This window comes from Sodiomyces alcalophilus (assembly GCF_042370955.1).
Source record: "Sodiomyces alcalophilus JCM 7366 unplaced genomic scaffold ACRALscaffold_4, whole genome shotgun sequence".
Taxonomy (NCBI): domain Eukaryota; kingdom Fungi; phylum Ascomycota; class Sordariomycetes; order Glomerellales; family Plectosphaerellaceae; genus Sodiomyces; species Sodiomyces alcalophilus.
Genome location: NW_027263535.1, coordinates 1805275 through 1826789, shown reverse-complemented (window position 1 = coordinate 1826789; position 21515 = coordinate 1805275). Strand labels below are relative to the sequence as shown.

General features: G+C 55.1%; 7 protein-coding genes across 7 annotated transcripts; 4 read left to right on the top strand and 3 right to left on the bottom strand.

The window, feature by feature from the left end:
• Nucleotides 1-989: 989 nt before the first annotated feature.
• Nucleotides 990-1905, top strand: ACRALDRAFT_1070982 (uncharacterized protein; the record flags this gene model as incomplete). The annotated part of the gene is made up of 3 exons (XM_071017814.1): nucleotides 990-1218; nucleotides 1524-1717; nucleotides 1819-1905. 3 exons carry the CDS (start codon nucleotides 990-992, stop codon nucleotides 1903-1905), a joined length of 510 nt encoding a protein of 169 aa, XP_070874847.1.
• Nucleotides 1906-2426: 521 nt separating this feature from the next.
• ACRALDRAFT_2105517 (glycoside hydrolase family 13 protein) lies at nucleotides 2427-4955 on the bottom strand (the record flags this gene model as incomplete). The annotated part of the gene is made up of 7 exons (XM_071023249.1): nucleotides 2427-3117; nucleotides 3189-3524; nucleotides 3585-4276; nucleotides 4348-4460; nucleotides 4531-4630; nucleotides 4701-4825; nucleotides 4880-4955. The coding sequence occupies 7 exons, from the start codon at nucleotides 4953-4955 to the stop codon at nucleotides 2427-2429; spliced, it is 2133 nt and encodes a 710-aa protein (XP_070874846.1).
• Nucleotides 4956-6663: 1708 nt separating this feature from the next.
• Nucleotides 6664-8735, top strand: ACRALDRAFT_211013 (uncharacterized protein; the record flags this gene model as incomplete). Its single annotated transcript, XM_071023457.1, has 4 exons — nucleotides 6664-6771; nucleotides 6814-6851; nucleotides 6913-7263; nucleotides 7310-8735. The coding sequence occupies 4 exons, from the start codon at nucleotides 6664-6666 to the stop codon at nucleotides 8733-8735; spliced, it is 1923 nt and encodes a 640-aa protein (XP_070874845.1).
• Nucleotides 8736-9487: 752 nt separating this feature from the next.
• ACRALDRAFT_1064186 (uncharacterized protein) lies at nucleotides 9488-11347 on the top strand (the record flags this gene model as incomplete). The annotated part of the gene is made up of 3 exons (XM_071016918.1): nucleotides 9488-9923; nucleotides 10008-10185; nucleotides 10252-11347. The coding sequence occupies 3 exons, from the start codon at nucleotides 9488-9490 to the stop codon at nucleotides 11345-11347; spliced, it is 1710 nt and encodes a 569-aa protein (XP_070874844.1).
• A 706-nt stretch (nucleotides 11348-12053) lies between these two features.
• ACRALDRAFT_1064187 (uncharacterized protein) lies at nucleotides 12054-14351 on the top strand. The gene is made up of 7 exons (XM_071016919.1): nucleotides 12054-12149; nucleotides 12233-12377; nucleotides 12475-12496; nucleotides 12590-12675; nucleotides 12732-12774; nucleotides 12845-13399; nucleotides 13458-14351. Exons 1-7 carry the CDS (start codon nucleotides 12139-12141, stop codon nucleotides 14150-14152), a joined length of 1557 nt encoding a protein of 518 aa, XP_070874843.1. The 5' UTR covers nucleotides 12054-12138; the 3' UTR covers nucleotides 14153-14351.
• A 172-nt stretch (nucleotides 14352-14523) lies between these two features.
• Nucleotides 14524-16308, bottom strand: ACRALDRAFT_2053243 (uncharacterized protein; the record flags this gene model as incomplete). Its single annotated transcript, XM_071021670.1, has 1 exon — nucleotides 14524-16308. One exon carries the CDS (start codon nucleotides 16306-16308, stop codon nucleotides 14773-14775), a length of 1536 nt encoding a protein of 511 aa, XP_070874842.1. The 3' UTR covers nucleotides 14524-14772.
• Nucleotides 16309-17004: 696 nt separating this feature from the next.
• Nucleotides 17005-21053, bottom strand: ACRALDRAFT_1050911 (uncharacterized protein). Its single transcript, XM_071015658.1, has 2 exons — nucleotides 19508-21053; nucleotides 17005-19434 (listed from the first exon to the last, which is right to left on the bottom strand). The coding sequence occupies exons 1-2, from the start codon at nucleotides 20772-20774 to the stop codon at nucleotides 17261-17263; spliced, it is 3441 nt and encodes a 1146-aa protein (XP_070874841.1). The 5' UTR covers nucleotides 20775-21053; the 3' UTR covers nucleotides 17005-17260.
• Nucleotides 21054-21515: the final 462 nt, after the last annotated feature.

The following is a 21515-nucleotide window of genomic DNA, read 5'->3' as shown; positions in this document are numbered from 1 at the left end:
TAAGATCGACTTCATCTCCTACGGCCTGCCCAACTGAAACGCCCGGCGCTCTCGTTCTGTCCTGGGCCTTCGCATGGCCAAGACGCCGATTTGACGATATTCCACCAGGAGATGGGTTCGTCTGTGTTTCTGGCTCACCAGAAAGTCCTCGTGTCTTACCTGCGATGCTGTCCGACTCGGAATTCACACCTTGCTGCAATACACGGAGGATGTCTACAACGTAGAAGGGGGCCCTGCTTCAGATCCTGGCTGTTGTGGCTCTTTTTACTCGAGCGAAACTACACCTGGAGATGACTTATATTCTAGCACGAGAACGGGACCGCCCCCAGTGGGTTCAGCACCCTTGGTTTTCTTTCCCTGTGAAGTTGTGATACTTGTTAAGCCTCGTATCTCGTGTCAATGGTCACGGAGTTGGCAGATCTTGTAATCCAGAGCGCGGATATCTAACCGCAACTGACTACAGCAAACACAGTTCATTCACAGTGTCCCTGTACTAGCCCACTATCAGTACCAATAATACCTGGAGAATTGTACTTCGTAATGTAGGGGATCCCATTTGTAGTTCTGCGCAAAGAGGTACACTGGCTGCAGCTACCTATGCATCCCTCACGAACGCTTGGTAGGTTCTGGAACATTACAGGTGGGACGGAGTAACACGTTTCCGTCTCACAGGAACGTACTTCGTACTCCGTACGTCACTATCCCTGACATCACGTGATGAAAATGGTTAGTCATGAAAGCCCGGATGCCGAACGATTTCGGCCCAGTGGCAGAAGCAGGATGGCAAGCCAATGAGCTAAGAGAACCGGGTCAGACGATTACCTCGAAAAACCCTCTTCCTGGAACTTCACCTAATAATACTACTTTACTCTCTCCCAGCTCACCTCCCACAACACAGCACCCCGCGACGCCGTACGCCTCCGGTCAACCCATCAATTGGACCCATCTCCACTCCGAGTCTGCATTTCGGGACCTCCAAAACATCCATCATGATGCGAACCCAGGCTTCGTCCCTGCTCCGCGCCGTACCCCGGCAGGGGCAGGCTATGGTCATCCGCCGTGCCGCCACCACCCACGCCATCTCGAACCCGACCCTCAGCAACATCGAGAAGAGGTGGGAGACCATGCCTCTCCAGGAACAGGCCGAGCTGTGGATGTCCCTGAGGGACCGCATGAAGGGCTCCTGGACCGAGCTCACCATCCAGGAGAAGAAGGCCGGTACGTGCTTGATGACTCTTTTTTCATCGTTTTTTCCCGTTCTCCCTTGCGACACGGGTCAATTCGCGACTGTTTTCTGGCCAATTCGGATCCCCGTTGGGCTGGGCATCGAATTGAGTGCAAAGAAATGATTTCCGTGATGTTTGGGTGGTTCAATTCGTTGGCGGCCGATGAGCATTTGCTTCTCTGTCTTCAATTGATAAGAACTCCCCCGACAACATCCGAGCGACAATTCATCATGACACGGCATATCTGATGACTTCGGATCGGAATTCAATATCAAGCTTACTGACTTGGATTCTTAGCGTACTGGATCGCCTTTGGCCCCCATGGCCCCCGTGCCACCGACCCTCCCGGCGAGAGGTCCCGCGTCCTGCTCGGCACCGCTGTCGGCGTCGCCGTCAGCCTGGCCATCTTCGGTCTGATCCGCGCCTTCGCCAGGCCTGGTCCCTCGACCATGAACAAGGAATGGCAGGAGGCGTCCAACGAGTACCTCAAGGTTCGTTGCCATCGCCCTTTGATATCGCTTATTCAGTTGGACATTTCCGCAAACAAACGCGCCGAAACCGTGCTAACGTATAACCCTCTTTCTCCCTGCAGGGACAAAAATCCGATCCTCTCACCGGTATCTCCTCGGAAGGCTACACTGGCCCGGGCCAGGTCCAGTCCCCTCCCAAGCAGCAGTAAACGGGGCGATTGCTTCTCTCCCCCTCCTCCGTCTCTGACAGCGCAGCCGACTGTTACATTCCCTTGTATAACACGACTTCTTAGAAGAAAAAAAGGAGACTTGGAGGGGCTTCGCCCGAGGGAATCCGACGACAGACGAAATGCGCTGGTGGGTGTAAATAGTATACCTGAAGACTTTAAATCAATTTCAAGCATCTTTCTTTTGTCGACAGTCCGAAATGAGGTTCATTTTCTACGTCTGTTATTCTTACAAATGAAAACTCCATTCTCCTTGTTTGTGCAGAGGGAACATGACATCGGAGCAAATCCGACACTGACAACAGTTGGGACATGACGATGCAGCTACCAATTTATTTGTTCTCTCGCCACAGTAGCGTGTGTCAAGCAAAGGTGGCCGACGACCCTATCCTCCAGTCCACGCGGCGGATGCTTCACCAGTTATCCTCATGCCTCCAGTCCTCCGCTCCCTACGGCCGTTGAGAAATTAACGACTCGGGGGCCAAGACCTGAAGAAGACATCGTCAGCATCCGAATGCCCGAAACACAACACGACAACGACATGCGAGTCCGGGGAAACTTACTATGGCTGTGCGGCAGGGAATATAGACATGCGTGGAGTTCTTCCGATTGTTCCATTCGGTCGGTTCGGTGAAGAAGCGAGTGCTCTCGTCAATGCGGTCATGTCCGCCCACCTCCTTGGAGTCCGTGTTCAGCACGACTCTGTACGTCCCCGGCACGTCGATGCCAATCCTGTAGTCGCTGAAGCTCTGGGACGGATGCAGGTTGAAGACGAAGACACAGCCACCTCGCTCAAAGACGATGACTTTGTCTCCTTGGTGCTTGAGCGAGATGTATGCCTGCGGCGCCTGAAGCCAGCCGAACCGGGCCTCGCAGGTATTCATGAGGCGGTCAAAGTTGTTGAGGAACTGGTACCGGAGCAAGTGGTCGTCGGTCAGGTTAAACTGGCGCCTGGCGTACCAGAAGGAGTTTTGGTTGCCTTCGCGGGGGAAGTCGAGCCATTCCGGGTGGCCAAACTCGTTGCCCTCGAAGTTGAGATAGCCCTCGCCGCCAAGACCGTGGGTCAAGAGACGGATCATCTTGTGCAGGGCCATGCCGCGGTCGATGACCGCGGTGAGTGGTGTCAGCACGGACATGTTAGTGTACATTTCCGCATCGCAAAGATGCATCATGAGGGTCTTGTCTCCAACCAGCCTAAATGCCGTTCGGTCAGAATCCGGAGAAAACTTGTTGACTTGGAAAGAGAGGGCGGCTCCATCACTTACGCTTGGTCATGGCTCTCACAATAAGCAATGGTCTTTTCGCCGTGGCGTCTGTTTGTGAGAGTCCAGCAAATATTGCTCACGTCCCAGTCTTCGTCCTTTTGCTCCTTCAGGATTTTGATCCACATGTCGGGGATGGCCATGGCAAGACGGTAGTCGAACCCAACTCCACCTAGGGAGAGGGGAAGGCACAGGGCAGGCATCCCAGATACGTCCTCGGCAATGGTGATGACGTTGGGGTACCAGTCATGAAGCATCTGGTTGGCGACCATGAGATAGGCGACGGCTTCCTCATCCACGTCGGAACCGAAATATTCATGGTAGCCTCCAGAGAAACCCCTTATGGCAAGTTAGTACCGGTGTCTCCAAGACATCAACATGATGACCATGAGCACTCACGTTCCGATTCCATGATGGTGGTAGAGCATGCTTGTGACCCCGTCGAAGCGGAAGCCGTCAAAGTGAAACTCGTCCATCCAGAATCGCAAGTTGCTGAGCAGGAACCTCATCACCTCGTGGTGACCGTAGTTGAAGAGTCTGCTGTCCCACAACTCATGGCGACCTCGGCTACCCTCGTGGAAATACTGATGATCAGACCCATCAAAATGATTCAGGCCGTCCAGGACATTCTTGGAGGCGTGGCTATGCACGACGTCGAGAAGCACCGTGAGACCCATTCCGTGGGCCGTGTCGACAAGCTCCTTGAGGTCCTCTGGCGTACCGTAGCGGCTGCTGGCAGCGAAGAAGTTGTTGACCTGGTAGCCGAAGCTTGCGTAGTATGCATGCTCCATGATAGCCATGAGCTGGATGACATTGTAGCCGAGGTCACGAATTCTGGGGAGCATGTTCTTGGTGAATTCTTTGTAAGTGGCGACACGCAGTTCCGGTGACGAGATTCCAACGTGTGCCTCGTAGACGCGGACGCTCGCAGGCTTGGGAGGCCGGGGGTTCTTGAACTTGTATATCTGAGAGGCGGGTGGGTTCCAGAACCGTGCCTCGTAGGCCGGAGAGACGGATAGGTCCTGGGTTACGTACTTGATCCAGGCAGGTAGTCGGTCAACCCTCTCCGCCGTGGGCAGTTCAAGTGAGATCTACATATTCGAGGTAAGCCAAGCTCCCGTCCAGGCGTTTGGATTGCGCGGTCCACCGATTGATTGATTACCTTGACTTTCGAGTTGTGGGGGATGGCTGGCTGTCCATCTTTGGGTGGAAGTACAATTTCGAAAACACCAAATTGATTCTTGGTCATAGGATGGGACTTCCTATTCCAGCCGTCTAGTCAAGGGTGGCCTGATGTGAGTCTAACAGGCTTCATAGGATCATATTAGGAGAGGAAGACACTCACTGAAGTCACCCACTAGATAAGCCTCGACAGCATTGGGCGCCCACTCCCTGTAAGTAATGTTCCCTTTGGCATCGACGTTGAACCCAAAGGTCTCTATCCCCTAGTGCAGACATGGTGGTGAGCTGGGGGCAACTCCACTGAAGACTGGCTGGCAGGGCGCGTCGTCTCACCTTGGAGAACTTGTCGAGGCCTCCCTCGGTGGCGTTAATTTTCTCGATCCACTCCTGGGCTCGGGCATAGCGCCTCTTCAAGACGTCCTTGAACGGTTCAAGCCAGGGGTCGATCTTGACGGCACCTGATATCGAGTGTCAGAAAACAAACAGGTGGAAGTCGACTGGGTGACACCAACCAGTGCCATCATTGGGCAGTCCCTTGGCGGCATTCGCTGCCAGGGAGTTGGACGAATTCTCGACAACAGCGGCCATGTTCTTCCTGGCGATCGATGTTCGTTCGTCCCGATGGGGTGTCAAGTGTCAATGGCTGGCCAAGTATGGGTGGTAGAAGGTGTGCAGTTGAAGGTGCGGGATGCTGTAGTTAACTGCTGCTTCTGGGTGTCCGCCTAGGGGGGAGGTAGGAGAAGCTCGTGAGATGGACGGAATGTAAATTCCAGACGCGTCTGTCAAATGAAATCAAACCAAAGGAATTCAAATTGGTCTCCTGGCTAAAGGGCCCAGCTGAAGAACCTGCTAGATCGCTAAAGCAGCGTCAAGTAGTACGAGGTAGCACGGAAAGGATCAGGTTCCGGCAGGTTGGGGAGAGTAGAGAGTTGGACAGGGCTAAGCAACTGAGGAACAGGATAAGAATAGGACGCGAGATGTTCTACTCGGTATGAGATGTACTATCTTCACGGAATCAAATAGATAACATCGGTGGTAATCGTAGGGATTGCAGTAATACAGTACAGCCAGTACCTTGGTACGTCGAGGCACGTATGGCCATAGGTAGTAGGTAGCTGGGGGCAATAATAAGAAAGAATGAGACCCCTCAGTATCTGGTCTGGACCAAAGTATGACGTACTTTGCTGTAGCAAAGAGGAGAACGCTGGTTAGCTGATCAAATTATTAGCAGCCTCAATTCTCTCAATTCTAGTACATAATACGCCGTCACATACATGTACCTTGTCATTACTTTCTCGCTCAAAAAGCAACCCATCTGTGACTGTATCTACTTGTACGACGATGGCTCCCGTGTCACACCTAGTGCCATTCCGTTTCCACCGTGACTGGCCAGACTGCTGACAATGCCATTATCTTCCCAAGGGGCAGACTAGCGTTGTTTTTTCTTTTGTCCTGGGGAGTCAAACACGTCTTGCCGAAGGACGCTACTCCGTAGATGGAGTGCATTTATCGCCGACAGAAGAGCATGGTTTAAGAGATGTGAAGAGAGTCCAATAGGTTATGCTGGCCGGTGCTGGTGAATGAAGTACCCGGGTTCTTACCGTCAGCTGTCACACCTCACTCGCTCTGCTCCCGCGAGACAAGCCATGCAGGGAAGACCGACCAGAATGTAGGCTGGATGAAAAGCCGTCCACTAACTAATCAATATCGTATCCCTTCTCGACGAAAGGATAGTATGTAGTACACACAGAGGCCTTTAAAGGACGGTAGGCAACCATGGTATCCGCTTTCATCAGGCACGGATAGAACATGCCATATCGTAGATATAGACGTCGCGGCTCTCGAGGGAGATGTTCTCCGACCTCCAGTCTCAAACGCAGTCCATGATGGAACGACTAGATAATCTCATTTTTCCGAGTTTGAGGCCTTTACAGCAGAATTGGAGAGATGGCCGAATATATGAATAGAAGAGGCAAATTACGGCGCTGTATCACAGGACAAATAAACCGCACGTTCTATGTTGTGTTTCGGTGGATTGCGGCTCCCACGGTCTCGCCATATTTGCTGTCCATGGCATGCCGAGCATTGATGTCGTACGGTGGATGCTCTAGGAGATGCAGAGTCAATATCCGTACAACTCGCCCTCCGAATACTTTGAGAGGATATGGAAGGCTGAGAATCGAATCCGAGCTCCAGAATCTGCTTTACAACGTACATCATTAGCTTTCTGTGGTAGGAGAACGTGGTAGCGACCTGCTTCTACAGAAGGCCCCATTACGGGAGCTCCCATGTCACGATGGAGGCAACGACACCAAGGATAACGCTCCAACTTGATAAGCAACCCAACGATTTGCAACCCCAAAACTCCATTGCTAGCCAGCATTGTTCGTCGGCGGGATTGAATGTGATTGAAAATAAATTGCCAAGCTGATGGCTGACGAGACAGAACCTCCCTCGGAAATATATCGGCTCTTCACGTGCCCTGTAAGACATACTATACCAATTGATCATCTTCGCGACAACTTCTTCCCCATGGGACAAAAAGACTCGGGGATCCCGATCTTTGCTCAACTAGAATTCTGCCGCCACCGACTTCTATGAGAAACCTAATAGCGCAGACCCAAGTCCACACCGCCCGCGATGATTTTATAGCAGCCATCGACCAAGATGCCGTCCTTCGTCTCGCATCGTCCCACCACAACGATGATCCTTGCCACTTTTTCCAGCCACCAGCCCGTGGCAGCTACAACATCTGCTACTTCGTCCAGTTCAGCCCGCCAGATCCCGCCCGCGACAACGCGGCCGAGGGAGATAAATGGGTAGTGCGACTCCCCTTGGAGCCATGCCTAGCCCTCGGTGGGAGGGATAAACTAGAAACCGAAATCGCCACAATGCAGTCTGTTCCCTCCTCCCGAGAATGGATGCAAGCCCCTTCTAACCAGTCCGTTGCTGGCCCATAGGCTCGTGGCAGAAAAAACCTCGATTCCTTTGCCAGACATTATCGCGTACCGCTTAGGCGAGGGTAGCGAACCGTTTTCGTGTTACTTGATTCTCCGGTACATACACGGCGAGAGCATTAAAGATATCAAGCAACTAACCGGCGCGCAACGTCAACGATTTTACGCGTCGTTGGCGAGCATCTACGCCCAACTAAGGAGGCTTGAGTTTCCCGCAGCCGGTCGTCTTACAAGGTCGTCCGCGGGAGTCGTCGAGGTTCGGAAGCCGCCGATATCCATAAGTCTAAACTCTAGCCATCTCGAAGGGGCTACACCATTCGATATCATGGCCGACCACCTCAACGAGGACGGCACAATGACCTCGGACGCAGCGTATGCATCGATGCTGCAGCGCCATGGCGAAAGTCGCGTGGCAACGGGCAGCGGTTGGGACGTCGACACCCGCGACGAGTGGGAGGAAATATTATACTATGACCACATCTTTCGAGAGTATGCTGCGAGCTGGATAGGTTCGCAGTGCACGGGCCGCGGCCCGTTCGTTCTCACACACGGAGACCTTGAATCCCACAACATTCTTGTTGACAAGTCGTGGAATATCGTTGGTGTTCTAGACTGGGAGTGGAGCTGCGTCGTCCCATTCCAGTTTTTCCAACCACCCCTCTGGATCGCTGGCTATCCTATTCCAACGCTTTGTGATCTGATGGGGTATTATTACTTCTCCCTCGAGCTTCAGGAGCTGAATGCTCACGTTTCGACTTGTGAACGAGATACATTCGGCAACCTTGCCCTGTTTGAGGAGTGGAACCGGATCGGTAAAGATGGTGGGTTCCTGGTTGCTGCGGCGCTTGAGGAATGGACGATTGCGGACTGGTTCGCAAACCGTTTCATCAACAGTAAGGTGTACAATGGCGCAGAAGACCTCGCCGACCGTGTCAAGGCATTCATGAACAATCCGTCTCGACAGGCCATTGCAGATGAGAGGCTAAAAGCCAGCCTTTTACATATTAAAAACTTGGAGACTCTGGGCCTGAGGAGCTGTGCGGACAAAACCACTGTCGATAGCTCGCCACCTGAAATAGAGTCTGCAAATAGAGGTTACAGGATCGCGTTGCTCTCCCCAGAGGCCGTCGGCGAATACTCTCCCATCTTGAGTTGTACTGTCGTTGTTATTCACCATGATAATGGTCGTTCTTCGTATCGATATGGTGGTGTATACCGGCGGATGACAGTCGGGCGAGCGGCAATGGAACCACAGTACCTACTGGAAATTGCTCGTCACGGGGAAGAGGCCATTCTCGCCCTATTCGATTTGGTAAACCAGGCCATGCAATTGGACCAGTCGGCAGAAGCGCTCAGCATCGTCTTGATGTTTTCTGCGCTCACGGCCATTTTCTGCAATGCGCCCTTTTGAGAATGGATGCCCATTCGAAAGATTCACGCCTGCTGGATCATGCACCACGCATCATTGCCCAGAACGAAAGCCTTGACTTCTTCAAATCCTGAGTTTGACCTTCTTCGCTCTCATTTTCTGACATTGCAACTACTGGTGTCGGTTTTAGGCTTGGAAAATAAAAACCCAAGAAAATAGCCTACATTGCATAAATCCGGAATATACGCTTATGTCGTCTGTCTGCCGGCCAGTTTCATAGCCATTGAGTTTCGTCCGGGAAGGGCTGTTTTGGTGATGGGATTGGACGGTAGAGATTCGACATTCTGACAGGGGAGAAGAGGACCGGAAACAGGGCGGTTATGAACGCGCTTATGCGGCCCAGGGTAATTTTAGTCCTGGCCAATGAGAATGCGCCTACCCGTTCGCACCTACACGTGTACGAATACGTAAGCAGTTTCCCTGCGTGAGTGGCTGGTGAGTGGCTGGGTGAGCCAAATCCACAGATCAGACCCAGTTTGCTGTCAACTCGGAACACAGAGTGCTGCACCGTACGGAGTACCGCGGATGCTGGCGGGGTATGCGGTTCGGTTGGGGTAATTCCGTACTCTGTACCTGGTGACGATGGGTTGCATTACGCCATCGTCCATCCAGTTAACCAGCACGCACCTTGAGCTTCTTTCCTTCTCTTACCAACACTGGTCCGGAATCAAGTCCTTATTAGCATGCCAATTCTTCTGCACTGGCCCATCCGTCACTGAGCGAATAGACCGACCATGCTGTTACCTGCAAGGGTAGCGGGGTCCGTCTGTCATCGGTGCGCTTCCATCCCTCCCGCGACCGGACGCTACGTTTTCCATCCAGCCATCCGCCGCGTGCCGAACCGATGTCGTCGGGATTTCTCGTCCGGTTACACGACCAGCTATGACCCGACGCTCGAGACGGGTCGCGGCCCCATGTTCAACAAGGCCAAGTATGGCGTTCCCAAGTTCTACCCGCGGGACCTGAAGAAGCGCGTCGACGACTACGTGGTTGGACAAGACAGGGCCAAAAAGACCATCTGCGCGACCATATTCAACCATTACCAGAACCTGAGGAGAAGGAGACAACATGAACAAGAGGATAGGAAGCTGCGGGAAAAGCTCCAAAGGCAGCGCTATGCCAGAGACAGGGAACTGCACGACAAGTTCCGTGATCCCCATCCTACTCAAGGTCCGCAACCAGATGCACCTCCCTAGCTTCTGTCCTGGCTGGTTCCTCTACCCCGCACCGTGCCAACTAACACCATGCCTCCAGATGATTTCCCTGGTCACGTCGAGGCAACTGAGCATTTGCGCGAGGGCTACGTGCCTCCCCCTCCACCCGACGATCTCGCCATATCCACCGAGGCCGAGGGCCCGCGCCGCGTCAAGGTCGACAAGTCGAATATCCTTGTTCTTGGACCGACTGGAACGGGCAAAACCTACATCCTCGAGTAAGCCGTTTCTGGTCCCGAGCATTCATTCCCCTTTCGAAGCCCCTCCCCCCTGACACATGATAGGACATTGAGCAAGCAACTCAAGGTACCGTTTACGATAGCCGACTGCAACTCGTTCACGCAAGCGGGATACATCGGGCAGGATGTCGAGACTTGTATCGAGAGATTGTTGGTCGAAGCCAACTATGACATCCAGGCTGCCGAGCACGGCATTGTCGTCTTGGACGAGTTCGACAAGATTGCGCGGCGCGAGACACCCAATGGCAGAGACGTCAGCGGCGAAGGCGTGCAGCAAGCACTGCTCAAGCTCGTGGAGGGAACAAAGGTCACAATACACGTCAAGGATAATCGGTCGTCACGCGCTGCGTCCCCTATCACGACCAACTATTCCACGTCCGGGTCGTCCTCCGCGCCACAGTCGACGCCACCACAGAGTAAGGTCGAGCAGTATACCGTCGACACGTCTAATATTCTGTTCGTGTTCTGCGGGGCGTTTGTGGGCCTGGACAAACATGTCATACGGCGGGTCTCGAAGCCATCCATGGGATTTGGGTCGGAATTGCGCGGTCGTCAGACGCTCTCAGGCACCGAACATGATCTGCCGAGGCATTTCTTTTCCCACCTGGCACATGCGGACACCGGGTTGCCGGCATCCGCATTTACGCCGCTCGATCTAACGACGCCCGCGGATTTACAAGGCTTCGGCTTCATCCCGGAGCTGATCGGCCGCGTTCACAATATCTGCGCTCTGAGCCCGTTGTCCCTAGACGACCTGTACAGGATCATGACGGAGCCGCGCAATAGTCTCGTCGCGCAGTACACGGCGCTCTTCGAGACGTATCCATCGCAGCTGTACTTTACCAGGCGAGCCCTCTACGCCATCGCTGGGAAGGCGGCCAAGACCCAGACAGGTGCTCGTGGGTTGAAGATGGAGATGGAGCGGGTTCTGGCGGAGCCAATGTTCGACGCTCCCGTCCCATATGTCTTGATTACGGAGGGATGTGTAAACGGGACAGAGAAACCGGGCTACTGGGGCAAGGATGGCCGCTTGGAGGTGGAAAGGCGAATTCGAGAAGAGGACGAAGAGCCCGCTGCTCGCCAGCCCGAGACCACGACGACATTTGAGCAGTATAGGGAAGCGGGCCAGAGCGGTGCTTAACGAGAGGGCCATGGCAGATGGCCATTTTCGAGGACGTGAGAGTTGGTAAGGGGACGAGGCTGGGAGATGGAGCTACGAAGCGTTCTTTGTGCCTTATGACAGTACTCATTTTATGACTTGGGACAGGGAAACAAGGGCGGGACCTTCATCAGAGGATCTGATTTCGGCTACCTCGGGCGTCGCATTTTGTATTACGGGTGGGGCTTTACGAGTCTACGGATACGGTTTTTCTTTTTTTCATTGAGAGAATGGTCATTTTTAATGGATCAATTGAAAGTCAGTATTGGATCCGAATTGACATTGCCGGGACATCTTGATGGTCCACGTCTCAATGCAGCTCTAGGAGAGTACAGAGCTATGATTGATTCTCGAGAGTCAATATACAAAGGAACACGACGATGTCTCGTAGAAGGGCTGCAGGATGGAAGGGGAAGGCTGTGGAAATACTTTGTACCACTTACGTATTGACCATTGGGAACGCGTCTCGGCACTTCCTTGTTTACCAAAAATGATGCCTGAGGAAGAAACATTCAAAGCCCGGCAAAAACCGGTCAAATGAACAGGCCAGAATGAGTATAGTGCCGGGTGCACGAGCCAAAGGGGGCCGCCGCATAACAATTTTTGAGAGGCGGGAGAAAAAAAGAAAAATCACGTGACCAGAATGAGGAAAGCTCTAACCGACGAAGCCTAGATCCCGAGCAAAACTACTCACTTCTCCCCCAAGTCCTTCCTTGAAGTCCAACCATCACCTCTCCACACCCATCCGAAATCGCTCTCCACCATCTGTCAAGATGTTCAAGAGGTTGGTCTCTTCCCATGGATGGACTTTGCTGCGCCGTCGCGGCGGTCAATTGAGGTCAATTGGACTAACTCGGTCATTTCCAGCGGCATTTCTTCCTTCGCCAGAGCAGCTCGCCCTTCCTTCGCGGCGACCGCCTCCCGCCGGACCATCAAGCCTTCCTCCCTCAGATTCCCTACTGCAAAGCGGTGGGCTAGCACTGCGGGTGTTGGCGATGGAAAGATCTACCAGGTGAGTTGCGATGCCGTTGTCCCGTCGAGACCTCCGTTGGGCCGGCGTAAAGGAAGATGAAGATTTCGGTAAAACTGACAAAACATCGTCCCTTTAGGTGATTGGTGCCGTCGTCGATGGTATGTGCATTGAAAAACAATTGATGGATGGCTTCCTGGGATGGAAACAATCATCCATTTGATGACATTGTACTCACTGTCCTCGTCGTACAGTTAAGTTTGATGGCACCAAGCTGCCTCCCATTCTCAACGCTATCGAGACCGACAACAATGGCCAGAGGCTAGTCCTCGAAGTATCGGTGCGTGATGGTCCAATTGATCAAAGGATCCAAGACAATGACTGACGACCCTCCAGCAACATCTTGGCGAGAATGTAGTCCGCTGCATTGCCATGGACGGTAGGTGATGGAATTTTTACTCTTCGTATTCTTGGCGCTCAGTACCTGACAAAAGTTTGACCCCAATTAGGTACCGAGGGTCTTGTCCGTGGATCCAAGGCTGTCGACACTGGCGCCCCCATCACCATTCCCGTCGGCCCCGAGACTCTGGGTCGTATCATGAACGTCACTGGCGATGCCATTGACGAGCGTGGTCCCATCAAGTCCAAGCACCAGCGGCCCATTCACGCCGAGGCGCCCGAGTTCACCGAGCAGTCTACCTCGGCTGAGATTCTGGTGACCGGTATCAAGGTCGTCGACCTGCTCGCTCCCTACGCTCGTGGTGGAAAGATTGGTCTCTTCGGCGGTGCCGGTGTCGGCAAGACCGTGTTCATTCAGGAGCTCATCAACAACATTGCCAAGGCTCACGGTGGTTACTCCGTGTTCACTGGTGTCGGCGAGCGTACCCGTGAGGGTAACGATCTGTACCACGAGATGCAGGAGACCTCGGTCATTCAGCTTGACGGCGAGTCCAAGGTCGCCCTCGTCTTCGGTCAGATGAACGAGCCCCCCGGTGCCCGTGCCCGTGTCGCTCTCACTGGTCTGACCATTGCCGAGTACTTCCGTGACGAGGAGGGCCAGGACGGTATGCTTGCTTATAACAATCGTCATATCGCGTTGAAAGACGTACTGACATTTTCTAGTGCTTCTCTTCATCGACAACATTTTCCGCTTCACCCAGGCCGGTTCCGAGGTGTCTGCCCTTCTGGGTCGTATCCCCTCTGCCGTCGGTTACCAGCCCACTCTTGCCGTCGACATGGGTCAGATGCAGGAGCGTATTACCACCACCACCAAGGGCTCGATTACCTCGGTCCAGGCCGTCTACGTCCCCGCTGACGATCTGACTGACCCTGCGCCCGCCACCACCTTCGCTCACTTGGACGCCACCACTGTCCTGTCTCGTGGTATCTCCGAGTTGGGTATCTACCCCGCCGTCGATCCCCTCGACTCCAAGTCCCGTATGCTTGACCCTCGTGTCGTCGGTCAGGAGCACTACGACACCGCCACCCGCGTCCAGCAGATCCTGCAGGAGTACAAGTCGCTCCAGGATATCATTGCCATTCTCGGCATGGACGAGCTGTCGGAAGCCGACAAGCTCACCGTCGAGCGTGCCCGTAAGATCCAGCGTTTCCTCAGCCAGCCCTTCACTGTTGCCGAGGTGTTCACTGGTATCGAGGGCAAGCTCGTCGACCTCAAGGAGACCATCGCCTCGTTCCAGGCCATCCTCCGGGGTGACGGTGACAGCCTCCCCGAGAACGCCTTCTACATGGTTGGCGACTTTGCGTCGGCCAAGGAGAAGGGTGCCAAGATTCTCGCTGAGCTCGAGGCTAGCTCGTAGACAAAACCAAAACCTTTTGTGATACCTGACGACGAGGTGTGAGGGGGGGAATCTAAGCGACAAACGGTGTTCCCGGCCTGTGTATAGAAGACGAAAGATGGGAGGCGAGGTTTCTCCTTAGTTCAATCAAGTCTCCTTTGTGGGCTGTGTACCAATCAATTCACATAATTTCTCTGAACTCTCCAAGTAATATTTCGTCTGTATAAGTGCCGATGTGACCACCTCTGAGTACTACTTGTCCTCAATAGTCAACGAAGCATTCGAACTCTGGGACTCTTCTCGTTGAATGAATGTATATGGACTACAAGAGACTTGATATATCCCATGGTCATAACATATACTCTATCTTGAATGGCCTTGGACATGTGTATCGTCATGACACAAGGCCAGAGTAGATTCATCTTGGCCTACAATAAGACATTGACGATACGCGGTTCAAACCATACTGTGATATAGTCGTCAAGCAACAAGATTTAATAAACTGCCAAAAGAAACACACTGGGTATCGAAATCAACGCCTGTCGTTCTAATCCGCAACCCATCAAATCGTACCTATTGCGCCAGTTGCATTCCCAATTCCTCCACTTACATACAACTCGTCAAGATTGTGCGAACCGGTGTTACCATTCTCCGTCATCTCCCTCACAAAGAATTGGATGAGAGTCGAGACTAATCATCGCCGGATTCGCCAAGGTGACCTCATCCGCATGGGGTTCCAAGTCCCCAGATCCCCCCACAGTCTCTGTCACGACATCGGTCTCGGTAGCTGCGGCCTCAGGGGACAGCTGTTTGTGACAAAAGAAACCCCCGTCTCCTCCAGCTCGACGTGGTGGCTCGGCCATCCAAGTGGGATCCTGGAGGATAACGCGAGCGACATCCAACGGCCCGGCCAGACCCACGACCCTAGACGGGACACCGAGGTACGGCTCCCAGTCCGGGCCGAGAAAGCGCGCAATGCCGCGTATGGTGCGGTCGCCGACGCCGTCGACCCACCACGTGTCGCGGGGCAGCTTTGTGAACATGGCGTAGTGGGCCAGGATGACGAGGGCGCGCGGGTGGCGGCGGCGGGCGAGGTCGACGAACGGGTCCGACACGAAGGTGAACCAGGTGACGACGCGGAGGGTCATGCGCGGGCCGCCGGGGTCGTGGGGGGTGGCGAGCTCGGCGTAGAGAGCGCCGAGGTGGGTGAGGGCGGTGCGGTAGGCGCGAAGATGGTCGGGGCGGATGGGGTCGTCTGGGGCGAGGGGCAGGGGGGAGGTCAGGACGTGGAGGTCGGGGGGTACGTGGCGGGCGGCGTGGGGGAGGTCGAGGCGCGGGCGGTAGAAGAGCTCGGCCAGGCCGGTTTCCCAGAGCTTGTGCGGGGTGATGAGTTTGATGACGAGGCCGATGCCGCGCCAGAGGACGATCCAGTCGAGGAGGTAGAGGTCGTTGGGGTTGGCGTCGTCTCGGAAGGCGTGGGAGGAGAGGCCGGTGAGGAGGAGGGAGCTGGCGACGAGGGCGGGGAAGGTGGAGGGGTCGGCGCGGCGGACGGCGTGGCGGTAGCCCTCGAGGGCGTGGGCGCAGTAGCGGATGGCGCGGGCGGGGGGGATCCAGGTTTGGCGGAGGTGGAGGAGGTGGAGGGAGGCGAGGCCGAGGACGGTGTTCATGAGGAAAGGGTGGTCGAAGGCGTAGCGGGGGATGGTGACCTGCATGATCTCGCTGCCGCGGGGGTAGAAGGGGGTCAGGAAGGAGGTGTAGGTGGTGGTGGTGTAGAACCAGAGCAGCTTCATGTCCAGGGGGTCGTTTTGGGCGGCGGGGATGAAGAGCGGTTCTGTGATGACGGCGATGGGGAGGTCGGGCGGGCTGGGTGTCGGGTGTGTTTCTGTCGACGTGCCGGGGGATGAGGGTGTTTGGGAGGCGGTAGAAGAAGTAGTGGCAGTGGAAGAAGATGCGGCGGCCGTCGACGAGGGGGGAGTGGCGGCGGGATAGACGCAGGGCGCTTTTCGCACGACACAGCTGCGACAAGACGGCCGGACCTCGTCACACTTGACTTTGCGCGCCTTGCAGTTTCGACAGCCGGTCCGGGACTTTTTGTGAGGTCGCTTGGCGTGGTATGGCCTCTCGGCTGGCGGTTGGCCGGCTCCATTGGTTCGTGGGGGGTCAGTGGTGGGATCCATACTGGTAGTCGTAGTTATCGTATGTCGACGAAGTGAGGTTTGGAAGTGAGGTTCTCATCACCGTCCTGGTCATGGATCATTCATTGACGAGATTGAGTGCCGACGGCGAGAATAGGTGCTGTAAGCAGCTCTTCAGTGGATTCGAGGTGAGTTACACAGAGAGTTAAGAATTTCGGTATTTCTATCGAATCATTATATTGTTAGAGAAAGACGAGAGCAGTATTAGTGGTGGTGTTGAGGTCGAAGATGAGTAGCAGGACGTTGCGGCTTACTAAGACGGTCGGGTCGATTACCCCGGTTCATCTTGTCAACGTGTACTAAGTACTTCGTGACAGTACTTGTATCAGTTACGTTGGAGAGACCTCTTTTGTATTTCTAGTCGGTGCTACTTCTTACAAGTACAAGAAGGTCAGGCAACAGTGCCACGAAGTCACATGACTTTGGAGATACATGTTATTCCGTATCCTCCAGATAGACCTGACGACCTGATCACATCACCAGTTTGATACACGAGGCCTTAGACCAACGTATTGCCCTGATATATGATCACGGCAGTATGAACTTTGGAGATACTGGCTGCCCCTCCGTTTCGAAGGCCTCGTCGGGGGATTTCTCAGCGGAAACTGCCAAGTCGCACCGTCTCGCCGTGTTAGTCTTGATCCAACTGCCTCACTTCACTCCTACGATGACCATCTTGACAAGTAAACCTCCCGGTAAAGGGGTCTCCATAACATACTAAAGTAATCTCATCATGCTGCTATGAAGAAATCCAGTCCTTACAGCCAGAGTCAGCGAGGATGAACGATGGAATACTGACATGCCTCACGATCCAGCAGTCTGGACACCCAGATCCCTATCCGACCCGAAGGAAAAAAGGGAGAAACCAACAAAAGCAAACCAGAAACCCCCTAAACGCCGCCGTTACCTGCTCCTTTACCTCCCACAAAAACCCTCAGACCGCAACCCCCTCCCGCGTCAAGTTCAGGCTAATGTCCTTAACCGTCAACCCCGTGATGCTAAAGATGGTCACCTCGAGCTCCTCCTCCGTCATGGCCTGCCCCGCCTGCTTCTGCCCCTCCAGCACGTCGTACAGCGCGTAGATCTGGTCGTTCTTGACCTCGAGCCGCCGCAGCGCCTCCTTGATCCGCCCGGCCACCTCCTTCCGCTCCCGCCGCCCCACCGACGCGTCGTGCTCGCCGTACCGCGCCTGCAGCCGCGCCAGCTCCATCTTCATGTGCGCCGCCTCGTCCTCGAGCCCCTTGATCACCATCGCCAGCGCCGTCCCGGGCGCCTGCCACGGCCGCATCGTCGGCTCGTCCCTGTACCGCGCCCCCTTGCTCTGCTGCTGCTGCTTCTGCTTCTGCTGCTGCTCCGTCGCCGGGATCGGCCGCGGGACCTTGACGCGCTTCTTACCCTCCGTCGCCTCCCGAATCGTCACCGTCCCCCGGTGCGACGAGATGCGGCTGCACACCACGCAGTTCTTGCAGTTGTGCTCGCACAGGTCGTCCAGCACCCGCCGCGCGTCCGCCGAGAGCGCCGGGCACTCGCTTCTCACGCTCGTTGCCGTCGTGTTGCCGTCCTGCTGCCGGCTCCGCGTCGTCGTCACGTCCACCGTGGCAGACCTGTTGTGTTTGGATTTCATCGACGACTTGATGCTGGCCGCTTTCTGGCTCTGGCTCTGGCCGGTCACGTTCTGGGTGACACTGCCCGCCCGTGGCCTCCGGCCCTGTGAATGCGAAGGTGCCGCTGCCGTCAGCTGGCGGCCGCCTCCTGTCTGGGTGTCCAACGCCACCGACAGGTTCTGGGTAATGTCGGGAGAGAATACCATGCTGTAATTCTCATGGTCGGGGTGGTGGAAAGGCTCGAGCTCCGGGACCGAGCTCCCCTTAGTATTGCTCCGGTGTCCCGCGCGAGATGCCGACCGACGCTTGCTGCCTTTGTTCGCCATGTTGTTGGACGTCCCCTTGGTGGTGTCCTGCGTGACTTCGGGAAGTGAAAAGGCCACCTTTTGCTGAACGTGGCCCGTGGTGTCGTCCTTGGCCTCGAGACCGTTCTCCCGGCCCGCAGCTTGCCGCTCGGCCAAGTCGGCAGTATCATCGGGGGGACCGCCGCCCAAGCTCCCTTCGGTCAGCGCCGTGGTATCCGCAATCTCGGTCGGCCTCTGGCTTTGCGTGGCCAAGTCGCGAGCGTCTCCCTTGGCGCTTTCCGAGGTCGGGTCCATGACTGCCGAGTTCTCGTCAATCGTAATGTCGGGAACAAAAAAAGCAGACGTCATATTCTCCTCCTCCCCCTCCTCCTCGTCATCCTGGCCCAGGCGTGCCGAGAAGTCGTGGTCCTTCCCGATCGGACGGCAGTGGTCGAGCTGTTCCTTCAAGAACTCGACCTCTTCCTTCAACCGTTCATTCTCGTCATGGAGGTCGTGGATGCTGCGCTCGAATCCGCCATTTTCACGGCGGAGTAGTTTGTTCTCTTCAAAGTACTTCTCGTTGTGCCGCACCAGACTGTCGTTGTCTTCCTTGAGCGACTCCTTCTCCCGCTCCATGGCTTCCAGTTCTTGGTGGAGCGCGTCGCTCTCCTCCCGAGCAGAGCCGACCTCTCGCTGGCCATCGTCCACCGACTTCCGGAGCTCCTCGGCCTCGTTCATCAAGCTTCGGACGCTGGACCGGAGGGACCTGTTCTCGCTCAGCAGGGATTCGTGTTCGCGACGCAGCGAGTTGTTGTCCTCCCGCAGCGACTCGATTTCTTCCCGGAGCTTCTCCTGCTCGCGGCGGAGCGTGGAATTGTCTGCGCGGAGGGACTTGTTCTCTGATTCTAGGCCCTCGTGGTCGTCATCGCGGCCGTCATGCTCTTTCGACGCACCGGCATCCAACCGGGTAGAGTTCTGGTTATTGGTATTGCCCTGCATCTGGAGCGTGGCGTCGAGCTTCTTTTGCGTGTCGTTCAGCTCCCTCTCTCTCAGGTCGAGCTTGTCCATGAGCTCGCCAATGTTCTCGCAAGCATCCTGTAATTTCTTCAGAGCCCGGTCGCGCTCCAACGACAGGGTGTTGTTCTCGACCTCGTTAACGCCAAGCCGTCTGGTCGTTTGGTAGAGCCGGGCGTTTAGTGACGCAACTTCGGATTCGAGCGCTGTGACGTGGTTAACTGTGCTCTTGGTATAAAGGGCAAAAAAACATGTGGATAAGAAAGTTCAAAATCTTACCGAGCTTCTCGGTAAGCAGCTGTTCGTAGGCAGCCGTCTCCGGCTCTGAGCCGGTGCGCGAACCCAGCGCGCTATCGATGGATTTTCGGGACTTGAGACGGTTGAGTTCGTTCTTGAGACGGTCCACCTCGACCTGAAGGCTCTCGGCGTGTCTTTGCATGATATCGTCGTGTTGCTGAAGATTCTCAATCTCCTCTCGAATCTTGTCCATCGAAATGAAGATTTTCTCCTCCTCTTCCGGGACGGCGAGCCCTTCTACCTCGGCATGATCGTTGGGTGACCGCATGTCGGCACGATCCCGTACCCTGCCGTTCTTTACGAACACCGGGACTCCGTCCTTCAGCCCACCTACGCGAAGGGTACCGGAGACCAAGTCGTTGAGGTGGGAGATGTCGGGCATGAAGAAGGACTGGACCGTCGCCCCGTTCTGTGCGGGGCTATCGGTGGCTGCAGGGGAAGGGAACGATTTTCGGATGGTGTTCAAGTTGGCTGGAGAATGTTGGAATAGCATGTTGTTTCCTTTTTCTTGTCCCGACTTTTCCGCGTCGGCGCCGTGGGCTGCCAGGGATGACAAGGTTTGTGACTTGGGAAGCTGGCCGTTACCATGAGACGGGGACTGCGGAGGAAGGGCCTGCTGTTGGTCGGCGCCGGACATGACTCGATTGTGTGCCTTGGAAAGCGGGCTTCGGGTGCGTGGTTGATGTGCGAGGTGGGCCATGTCTGGTCGCATGTCCGGTCGCAAGTCGAGGCGGATCGTGGATCTTGAAAAAGTGGACGAGTTGTCCGAGTCGTTATCGACACGAGGTTGCATCTCGGCTCGAGTACGCCTGGAGTCCAGCCAAGGGTCCTGCGTGGAGTCGTCGCCGAGAAACTTGACCAGGTTCTTGCTTTTGGATGCCATGTTCTCCTTGGTGTCGGTGGCTCGCCCGGGCCTGTCGTGGTCTCTGAATACTTCCTCGGTCTCTTCTGCCTGCGCCGCCCTGGCATTGTCCTTGGGCATGCCGTAGAACTCGGGCCACTTTCGGTGCGCGGCCTCCCAATTCACCTGGGGCTTCCCATTTCTAGAGCCGGTAAGGCGAGCAATGTCCTCGTTAAGTCGGCGGGTGGACTCGCCGTCGGGGTCCGAAAAGACGGAAGACATGGTCGGGCTGACGGTGCCATGGGAGCCCGTGGAGGAAGGAGGGGAGTTGAAAGGGTTTTCGCGGTTCGCATTCATTTCTCGCAGAATGCGAGAGCGATAGCGGCTGGTAACTGCGTCCAGTCCCATAGTGGCTGCCCTTCCACGCGTAGGGGCGTGGTTCTCAGCGTTGAAGAGTGTCGACAGTCGAGGGACGGATCGTGTGGCTCTCCGGGAGGACGCGTCAGGTATGGATGGAATCAGGTGAATGTAGGTTCATAGATTAGCAGCAATACGTGGAACTGCTCCAGGAGAATGATGAACAAAAAGAAGACGCGTCTAGAATATGTGGGTGTTGCTCAGCTCGAGTTGAAGAGCAAAAGACCAGTGGAGACTCGCGATGTGATGATATGTTGTGGGGGTGTTTTGGTTTGTTTACTTTGTTGGAGGTGCTAATAATCGGACTGTGGGTGGACGGGGGTTCAAATGACAACTATGATGAACCCCCTTCACGCCAGTCGCGTGTACATAGGTACCTACATTGTACTTCATATCTGGCAGGCACGATAGATGAGGTACGTACCTTGATATAGATAAGATACACGTGGGGTAAAGTCATGTGACTTTGGTGGGGGTATATCGAAAGCTAGACCAGGAGAGTAAGGAGAGCGAGGACAACGAGACCATATTGACACTCAAGACCGTCTGCCGCTGGGAGACGGGTTTCTTTTCTTTCTCACATGTTGCGTTTGAGCGCACGCCGGTCTTCGTGCTCTCCTTTTACTTATCATTCCTCCCATATATCGTCAACTTATCATTTATAATATATACGTCGGCGTTTTCATCTCTAGAGCCATCTCCTATCACCTACTGCTCGCATCTGTTCCGCGT